The sequence below is a fragment of the Varroa jacobsoni genome, unplaced genomic scaffold (genome assembly GCF_002532875.2).
Source record: "Varroa jacobsoni isolate VJ856 unplaced genomic scaffold, vjacob_1.0 scaffold_799, whole genome shotgun sequence".
In the NCBI taxonomy this organism is placed as follows: domain Eukaryota; kingdom Metazoa; phylum Arthropoda; class Arachnida; order Mesostigmata; family Varroidae; genus Varroa; species Varroa jacobsoni.
In genome coordinates this window covers 129,123-138,868 of record NW_019213701.1, presented here as the reverse complement: position 1 = coordinate 138,868, position 9,746 = coordinate 129,123, and the positions used below count along the sequence as shown (strand labels likewise).

General features: G+C 39.6%; 1 protein-coding gene across 2 annotated transcripts; it reads right to left on the bottom strand.

Annotated features, from left to right (window-relative positions):
- Positions 1 to 1,571: 1,571 nt before the first annotated feature.
- On the bottom strand, positions 1,572 to 7,740 carry LOC111263924 (uncharacterized). Of its 2 annotated transcripts, none has more exons than XM_022839446.2 (6): positions 7,598 to 7,740; positions 6,162 to 6,324; positions 5,288 to 5,557; positions 4,781 to 4,911; positions 4,379 to 4,542; positions 1,572 to 3,929 (listed from the first exon to the last, which is right to left on the bottom strand). In XM_022839446.2, the coding sequence occupies exons 2-6, from the start codon at positions 6,308 to 6,310 to the stop codon at positions 2,439 to 2,441; spliced, it is 2,205 nt and encodes a 734-aa protein (XP_022695181.1). In that variant the 5' UTR covers positions 6,311 to 6,324; positions 7,598 to 7,740; the 3' UTR covers positions 1,572 to 2,438. The 2 variants fall into 2 exon arrangements, with proteins under 2 accessions (XP_022695181.1, XP_022695182.1); XM_022839447.2 differs by having other exon boundaries at positions 7,648 to 7,740.
- Between the last annotated feature and the right edge of the window lie 2,006 nt (positions 7,741 to 9,746).

Genomic DNA, 9,746 nt, shown 5'->3' with positions numbered 1-9,746 from the left:
AAAGCGTATATGCATTGAAAAATTGCTACTTCCAGCGAAGTTTCTAAGCAAAACTCCGACCATAGCAGAGACATCTGGCCGGGGGACCTCGCATGCTGCCCGCTGTGCGATCTGAAATCTCCTCTGCTCAACTTCTATACGAAAACGGTCTTCTAGAGAATGTCGAGCGAAGTCACTATCTCATCTCAAGCGAGATACGACTCTGTGGATTAAATTATCGCCACATGATTTGCGCTTAGAGGATGATGGCTGTTAGTCCATAGACACAACAGCGGCCACTCTAGTAGAGAAAGGTCTGCCCAACCAGCTCGAAAAATCCCGGAAGCCCTTATGAGAGACCTGGTTCTATCAAGAGATAGTTAAGGGTTTTTGGTCGTTTCGCTGATTCTCTTATTCATAATTATTTCTGCTTGACTAAAAACCAAGTATATTAAATTCCACTAACCATCTAGATTTAGTTAAGTTTGCAGAAAATATTAGTCTTGAGCGCTGTTTGCTATTTTTCATCACCACCATTCGAGCACAACGTATTCATGAGGTCGCAAATTTTAAAAACATATCCCGAACGCAGTTAATTGGCGTAACACTCGATAACTTCTAAAGAATTTCGTTGACAGTAGTGTGCGGCAATTTTGAGCATTAATGTAAAAGGTGACGGTCTGTTTCTGAGCTAGGAGTAACGTTTTTTTAAGAAATGTTTAAAAAACTCCCTTTTGCCTGTTCGTAAAATCAAATTTACTCAAAGGCACGTACACGGTCCGAACAATTAGAGAAAAGTTTCGATTCCCGTTGTGCCCAGCCTAAATCCACCTACAGTTCACCTTCGCACGGACGACGAGAAACCAAACAGTTATCCATACCTTTCCAAATCTAACACGTAAACAGAGCCAGAGCCTTCGGAGAAGTTTCTCACTGCTGCTACCTATCTACCTGCGTACCAGTGCCCCGATTCCTAATCGAAGAAATCAAACTGTTGAAGGAACAAATGTAACCTAAGGTTAGGAACTCGACCAAGCGAACATAACGGAACTATACCTGCGAGTGCCGCTATCAGTGTATATATATGATCGAAAACAAAAACGACATCTCAGGTTAATACTAGGTCAGGGTGGAAAGATGCTGTAAACATTGCGCTGCTGTCGAACATAGCATCTTCCATTTGGGTTGAATGTCGACCACTTTAAGGTACTTGGCCCTTTCCTGTCGACATAAGGCCTGCCTGGTTAACGTTGAGGGCGAGCCTTAGTAAAGAACGCTAATAAGTCAATCAGAACATGTCAGTTTGGACGATTTGTTGGCATTATTGAAATGTATATAAGTGATCTATGTTGCGAAAGCATCGTTGTAGATTAGCAAATACATATTAATATTCGACATCTGATTGTCCCTTTTGCATCTGACTAAGCTTTTACCTGGTCATTTCCATTTGAACTATAGCGTCAAACCGACTCTTAGCCGTAAGCCCACTGCAAAAAACTGTAAGCCCGTTTTCAGCCGTTCCCGCCTCCTAAAACGTAGTGCACGAGCACAGTAAATGATTGTGTTACGGATCAGGAATCAAAACGCGATCGTATAGTGATTACGTTTTATTAGTACCTGTTATAATTATTATAGGGAATACTGCGCAGTATTGGTTTAACGAATGGCTAAGTGATTAGTCATTTTTTTAAAATTCTTCTCTCAATACGTTCGAATACATGCGACATATGTAGTGCTATATCTAAATTAAACCATTGAAATCTTCGTAATCAGTTCCTTACCTCAATTTACTCTTTTTCTTCTTCTATTATTCTTATATTACCTTATTGTCTTGACAAACTACTTTCTTATAACTAGTTAGTTTCGGCCGTTTCGAGATGTTCATAATATCAGAACGTCAGATGTGCGTCATGATTTGTTTGGCGCTGACCCCGTCTAAAAGTGATCTCAGAAACAATTAATAGCACATTAGTACGTTGTCTTTATAAATAGACGTATACCAATGCATGACTAGATCTTTAAATTGTTACGCAGGATGTATCCTAGATATTATTAAGTGCGTGGCGGATACGTTTGCCTATTATATATGTGCAGACGATGCAACAAGCCTTAGCTAATAAATTATTTTCGACCACTCAGGAAAAATACCAGAGCAAGTCAAGTTTTCTAAATGACACGAGGGTATGAATATCTGTTAATCATATTCCTTCTATCAGGACCTACATCTTCATGGCGCTTACATTCCATACGAATGACTTTCGTTCTTTCCGCAAAAGCTTTGCTAGCAGAGACAGCACTGCTTAAGTACTACTAATGTTAAAACAAGCCTGGAAAAAAACAGAAGAATGACGCTTTTTAGCAGTGTATCTTTTTTCTTGAATACGGCCGACACGTTCTCTACCAATATACAATACGACTACGAAGCGCGGCTCAACGTAATCTGGCATCTCGGTATTTTTTCAATCGGCCCTTCTCGCCCGCCGGGTTCGCCTCCTCAATTTTCCACTTTCTTCGAAGCCACCACTCGGGGCGGACTCCTCATAGTAGAAGTTCTGCGAAGGTAATCGCGACTTCATAGAACCCCCAGATGACGGATTGTTCTGGTAGTTCCCGTTGACTCGATCGTCGTTGCGGTAGTTTTGGCGGGAATTTCTTTCGCAGGTCGCATTGCGCTCATCAGTCCTTTCGACAACGGTCGTCGCTGTCTTGAAAAGATCTTCAGGCGTAATGGATTTCCACTGTTGGTAGTCGCTTGGTGAGGGTTCTTGGCCGATTTCACCAAAATCATTCCCTCGACCTTTTGTGATCAGCTCCTGAAGAATTTGTAGGTTGTTTTGTAACAGAGAACCATCGCTGCTGTTCTCCTCTGGCGTTCGTTCCGTAACAAATTGACCGTAGATAACGTCGTCAAAGCACTGAAGTTTAGCTCCAGGTTCGATCTCTGTCGCATGGTCGAGAAACTGAAATCTTTCCTGATTCCGGTATATTTCATCGATTGTATTCGCTGAAGGGTAAGGCGGATGATGTCGCTCTGCTTCGTTCTGATAAACTACTTTCTGCCTACCACTAGCCAATCTCTCGTCGTCGTCGTCGTCCGGAGGAGGCGTTCCGCATAGACACTCGGGGTGTTTCACATAAACTGATTTATTTACTGTAACCTTCTTTTTCTTCTGTTTTTTTTTATCTGGTGGCGTTTCCTGACAGAACACCTCTTTGACTTCGGCATCATTTTCGTCCTCTTGGTCTGCTTGGTAAAGCCTGTCATCACTGAATGATTTACTAACTTGTTCAATACCTTCCACGTTGTGCACAGTCTCCTTTCCCGCAGTGACGTCCCGATCTTCACGATCATGTTGCTTCTGTTGCTGGTTACGGTTTTCTTCGCCAGATTCGGCAACGTGACCAGCTTCATCAGCATCGCCGTCATCCACAACGTATTCTTCCTTCACGGCGTCCACATTTCGCGCTGTGTTTGTCGTATGCTGCGGTTGCTTCACTCGTTCTTCTCGACCTCCATCATCATCATTATCGTCATCATAATTTTTGCCGTACTCTTCACCATCATAAATATCTCCTCCATCGTCAACGTCATCGATAGACTGAGATGCATCTTCATCGTTTTTGCCTTCTTGCTCATAATTCTGTTCTCCGGACTGATTTTCGATCTCCCTCTCACTTTCATCGCTGTCTTGTTCGGATGGGGCCTCTGAAGGTGCATATTCCTCCTCTTCTTGCCTTTCTACGTCCACTTCTTCATCATCCTCATCGTCAGCTTCAAGGTTGTCATTTTGCGATGTCGCATCACCCCGGACATACTCATTGGCTTCGTTTGACTCTGCTTCGGAATGCTCCACAGCCTCCTCGCCTCCGGCTTCTTCTTTGTCAGAAATTTCGACATCGTCTTCTAGCTCGGCCGTCAGTACCCCTTCCCGCTCATCAATGTCATCAACCTATGTGGGGGTTTGGGCAAATAATTCGTTAGACTAGGCCCAATAGCCATCACAGATTGCCATGATTAATAGAGGCGAAAAACATTAGGGATTTTTCGTTTATGTGCTCTCTTTTTTAAACTAATCAAAAATATGTTCAACTCTGTAATTCGTAGTGGAAATGCCCACATTAGTGCCCGATCCTATTGGGGATCCCAATTTACATATACATACATATATCTATATTTACTTAGTAGGTCTAAAAACAAAAGATTATACAGTGTAATCAGTCAGTATTGACTTACAGCCATGTTTTGTAATTTTTTCGTAATTAATGCACAACTCTTAGAAATAATCTATAATTCCACGTCGCCTAGCAAACACGCTGCCGTATAAAGTCTCGCATATACTGCGAGAACATACGGCTATGCTATGAACAGTAGGTAAGTAAAAACTGATTTTAGACCAACCTTATTCTCGCCACTGGTCGTTTTCTTTTGCTCCTCAAGTTGTTTTGTCAGTTCTATTGCTTGCTTCTTGTATTCATGCATCTCGTTGACGACCACATTCAGAGCGTCCAGCATCTTGTCCTTACCATACATTTTCAGCACGATTTTAGTATTATTCTCGAACGCTAAATAAAAAACGGCAGTTAATATCTTTCTATCATCTATATGTCGAATAATACTAACATGGTCTATAGATGCATATACTTAATTGGGTGAGGCCGTACGCTTTCAGTTTCAGCTTGCGTGCAATGCGAACTAGATACTTCCTTTTATAGTCATTATACGCAATGCACATTTCACGCCATGAATTCCACTATAACACGACCATGTTATCCTTTTAGTAGCTGTGATGTTGATTCCTACCATTTCTAGGATCCTTTCTGTTCCTTTTCGGAGGCTCAAAGTTGTTGTTTTGGCCTTTGGCCACTTCGAGGCCCCCACGCCTTGCAGCCATTGCCTGTTGAGCTAGCTGTGACCGTTCATTGTAAGCTAGTCTATAACAGTGAGAAAGAGGGAGTGGATCAGAAATTTATTTTTGTCACCTGAAGTAGTCTTTAACTAGACATAAGATAATGGCTATACATAGAACTGCGGACAACGACACTACGGTATACGGTAACAAATTAAATAACTTCTATGAATGTTATATGAAGATTAAATTTCTTGCTAATAAACCTTTATATATATATATATATATATATATATATATATATATATATATATATATATAATCTTGTCCTCGTTTGTACATATTACCGATTTCTAAGGCTATTCTGAAGTAACGATCTCTAAGAGCTTCTATATTCTAAGGATAGCATGGATCGTTTGATGTGCCTTATAACTAAATATAATGAGTTGCGCCATTCTAACCTGTTAAGATCGACTTTCTCTTTATCGCTGCGGGACATAATCTTGAAGATCATGTAGACAAAGAGAATGATGATACCAAGAGTATAAATGGGCATTATAATGTTAAATGTTGAACTTTTCGAGGCGCCCTTACTCGGGCCTTGGGGTCCAGGAGCGGCCAGTCGCGCATGTGGAGGTGGAACTCGCTTTCCGCTCTGTTGTAGTCGAGCTGCCATTGGACCCCCGGGCACCATTGGAGGGGGATAATCCGTGTCGCTTCCATCAGTTCCTCTATTAAGAAATGACGTTTATCCGTTAGTTTTCCAAAAACCCGATATTTTTGCGTTTTACTATATACTTAAATTCAAGTTTATTTATGTTTACGGCAAGTTGTCGGTAACGAGTTATTTTATACAGCAAGAGTGAATAATGGATTCCCTATATTGCTATGAGGCTCAATATTTGTATCAATTGTTATTAGTCATTGATGTGCATACGTAGAGCAGGTGCGCTCAAGTCATTGTAGACAAAGTAACTAATGGCTATGCTTCAATAACGTATGTTTCGTAAAAAAAAAACTAGTGTTATGAAATCTATTTCATACAAATGCGGGTACGAATGCCCAAAGAAAAGACGGCAACGTACTTAGTTTTATAACAATATGCTTATCAGTAAAGACCCGAATTTTGTATATATAGCAGTCATACGTATGGAAAGCTATTTTGATCTATAATTAGATCAATTCTAGAAACTAATAATCTTTAATTTTTACCATGACCATAGATTTTTTGAAAGACAATCAGAATGCCATTTTCATGTACAACCAAGGGTCAATGTATCGGTCCTACAATAACTTAGACACGATGTGTGACAAATTGTGTAGCTTAGCGCTTACCTTAACGCTACAATGAGCATCGGATAGAAGATCTTTGGCCAGAGAATCACGAGACAACCAACGACGACTGCCAAGACAGCGACTGCTCGCCCCGTTGTCAAACCATTTGGAGATGATCCGTCACTACGCGGCTTCACGCCAACCGCCATGGCCGTCAAATATTCTTAATCAAAGCAACGAAAAATTACTATAACACTGAATTTTCTGTAAATAATGTTATATAATGAAAAGAACCTGAGACATATTTGGGAGGCATATCACCGACCTTAGGCAAAAAATCAAGAAGACCGCTTATGATATTTAAACTGCTGTGAGGTTGCACTCAGGATGGTTATCATATTTGCTGCGTTGTGAAAAGAAATTAGATTTTTCAAAAATCGCATCACGAGTCCGACTAACCAATGTAATTTGAGGTTTTTGGACATCTTTTTCACTTGTATAAGTTACAATTTGTATTGCTTTTCGTTAGTTGTCGTAAGGCAAACCTTTACGAAATAATTCAAAGTTTTCGATGAAGGTAATAACGCTACAAACGAATCGAAACATAACTTATCTGACTGGCTTATATAATAGATGACAGTGTTTTCCGTTTGTATGAAGAGTTGAAGCGAATTAACGCACTAATAATGGAGCATGAAGAGCAAGTTTATTAGAAGTTGCGCCACCACACAATTTTCCATATTCTAGGTTAGTTTTGTGAAAATAAATAGCTCAATTAAAGACATTTTTCAATTCTACATCAATAAGCTTCATGCAAACACTCTTCTCTTAGCTAATCATTTGAGAGCACCGCTCGAACGGCCCGGACGTTGCTTTATGTATCAGATTTTACTTTTCAGCTCACGTTCACCATAATCAAACCTTCGTTGGTGGAGAGAGCTTCCACATTCCCCAGAGAATGTGAGTAAAAAAACCGTACTACCAGCAAAAGACTTTCGAATAGGGACGACCTGAAGTGCGAGATAATACAGTATTAACATTTAGAGCAAAGTCGATCTTATCCGTACTGTGAAAATTTACGGTAACGTTAGATCATCTAACATATTAACAGTCCGAGAGTCATGGGGTCTCATCGAAAACAGTTAAAAATTTGGTTAAAACCTTCTGGATTCTAACTAACGTAACAAGCTGTCAATAGATATATATTCAATATGAAGGCCTGAACGTTTTTTCGTCTACCACTTCGATATGCGGCAAATATGCACTAGTTTTCGTTGGTCACGAGCTCACAAGTCGACGATTACCGAAAGCCCCGTGGAAAACATGCTTCGACTATAACTAGCGCGAATGTACAAATCAGATAGACATCATATAATAGTAGAAGCCATAAATACTTAGGCACAGCTACAAGAGAATGTACGTCGAATGGGAACAAAAAGGATTCCACCGATGCCACTATGAAAACTGGGTTCCACGATCTTTTCTGAAATGCCTACCGTACAGGAATCGTTTGCTTATCCTACCGAACCGTAAAAAAGGTTCTCACGGTGCAAGATCCGAAGTGAGTAAACTCCGCTGCGCAATGTTTATATTTTGCAATGGACGACGATCAGTGTGACGGTGTTGCGTGTGTCTGTGTGTTGTATGCTACGGTGTTGTGCTGCTTGGTCTTTCTGGCTGAAGGAATCAAAATGGCCGAGGAGAAGGGCGAGTGGGGTCTTTCGCTCCGTCAGAACCTCGTCCTGTTTGTCCTGAAGAATCGGGCCAGCACCCGGCCCTGGTGGGCTGCCCTTTCCTATCCCTTCCGATATTATCTCCGGCTAAATCACGATTACGCACAACTCCACTCCTTCGAGTCTCAAATGTAGCATCGGCTTCGAAAACCCATAGAGTAATGGTTTTAATACGTACATGTTTGTAACCAAAATTGACTTATAAATAATTTAGCGGTATCTATGGGCCGTTTATGGAGAGAATCTGTGGTAGAAAAGTTGCTCTTCTTTATACAAAAGCGAAGCGAATTACATTAATACAGGGTGTTCCAAAAATGTATACACGGTTTGACTAAGTAAAACGTAAGAACCGTATTTAAATCGCAAAAAAATCTGCATAAAATATATAACCTTTCTCCTATCGTAGACGTTCAAAATTATTACCATTCTGGTCAATACACTGCTACTAATGATGAGCTATTCATTGATAAATTGTCCAATCTCCTAATGTCGTGAGTTTTGTAGCTAGGATTTTATCTTCAAGCTACACATGTAAAAAAAGTTATTGGCGTTAAAGGTTGGAAACAGACAGGGTGTTTTACAAGTTCTTCTTTTAGTCCATCTATACGTTTTACTGTAGAGGTACGCTGTTCTTATCATGGCGGTGCAGATGTTCCGCTCTGCTGGAAATCAAATTCGCTGTTTTTACCAAAGTTCTCGCCAATTGCGCAACAAGACCTAATCTTACAGTACATTCAGTTAATTAGTGCCAATATAGTGGTCCATATATTTTTGTGACATTCTACCTATGTATGCACGTTCTTGCTATTTACTTCATAATATTCACTTCATTGCCATCTAACTCTAAAAGTTGTTCCTTTTTCTACCACCACATATACAAATGTTTTAGAAGTGAAGAGCGGGCTCACTTAAGTTTGAGCTCTACATTGCTCTGATTCCCTTGTTCTAAGATCATGACTGTTTGTCTGTTACAATAGAAGCAAAGCTTACTTGACGTTTCTTTAACATTTACTGGAGCCACTTATAGAGAAATACGATATTTAAAAGTGTTATCTAGTAAGAGACAACGCTACGACTTAGTAACCCGAAAGATCAAGTTAGTAAAATAACTAATCTTGTTGATTATAATAATATAACATGTAAATTACTGTCGAAAAAACTTCTCGCGCTGGAAATGTCTATGCTAATTAATCTGCCACTACGCAGATAGGAAATAGCTGTTACATCCAAAATAATTACTATAATGAAAGACGAAACAAATCAAAAGCGTACCAAATAGCAAACTTGCATTTGCCTTAATAGTAGCAATCGGTCAAAGATAACCTTCCCCTACTTCCACACAAAGTTACGTACACAGAATTTACAGTCCTTACATTACCGTGTATTTGCTATAAGTGGACAATTAAAGTAGAAGCATTTCTAAGGCATGCCTAACAATGTTTAATAGATACACTTTTACGCATAAAATTATTTCTAGATATATACGAAGTAAAACGCTAATCAATCACCCTTCATAATATTGATTTTCAATAATTTATCCTTATACCCACAGTCACACTCATTAATTTGTGCTTAGATATAGCACAGTTAACAATAAAGGCGCCGTATACCCTATTCTAGTACATGCAACTAAAGCAACGTTTTTATATGCCCTTGAAAAAAATTTGAAACACGTGCACATATATTAGCAATTCTGTAACTTAATAAGTAGAGAAATGCTTACATAATATAAATAAGTAGACAAAAAAAGTTTCTATTCAACATCGTGAGCTTGCTTTGGATAGGAATGGATCGCTATCTGTAGAAGGACTTACTTGAAAATTTAGTTAAATTATTGTCTCATACATCGGAGTGTTTTCGTTAATTCCATATTTTTGGTACACTAATTGCTGAATATACGATTGCCAAATAA

Excerpts from the sequence above, each read along its gene's own strand:
- LOC111263924 (XM_022839446.2), bottom strand. The coding sequence starts at position 6,310 with ATGGCGGTTGGCGTGAAGCCGCGTAGTGACGGATCATCTCCAAATGGT. Across the intron at positions 4,912-5,287 it reads GAGAAAGTCGATCTTAACAG|ACTAGCTTACAATGAACGGT; the intron begins GTTAGAATGGCG and ends TCACTGTTATAG. Across the intron at positions 3,930-4,378 it reads CGACCAGTGGCGAGAATAAG|GTTGATGACATTGATGAGCG; the intron begins GTTGGTCTAAAA and ends ACCCCCACATAG.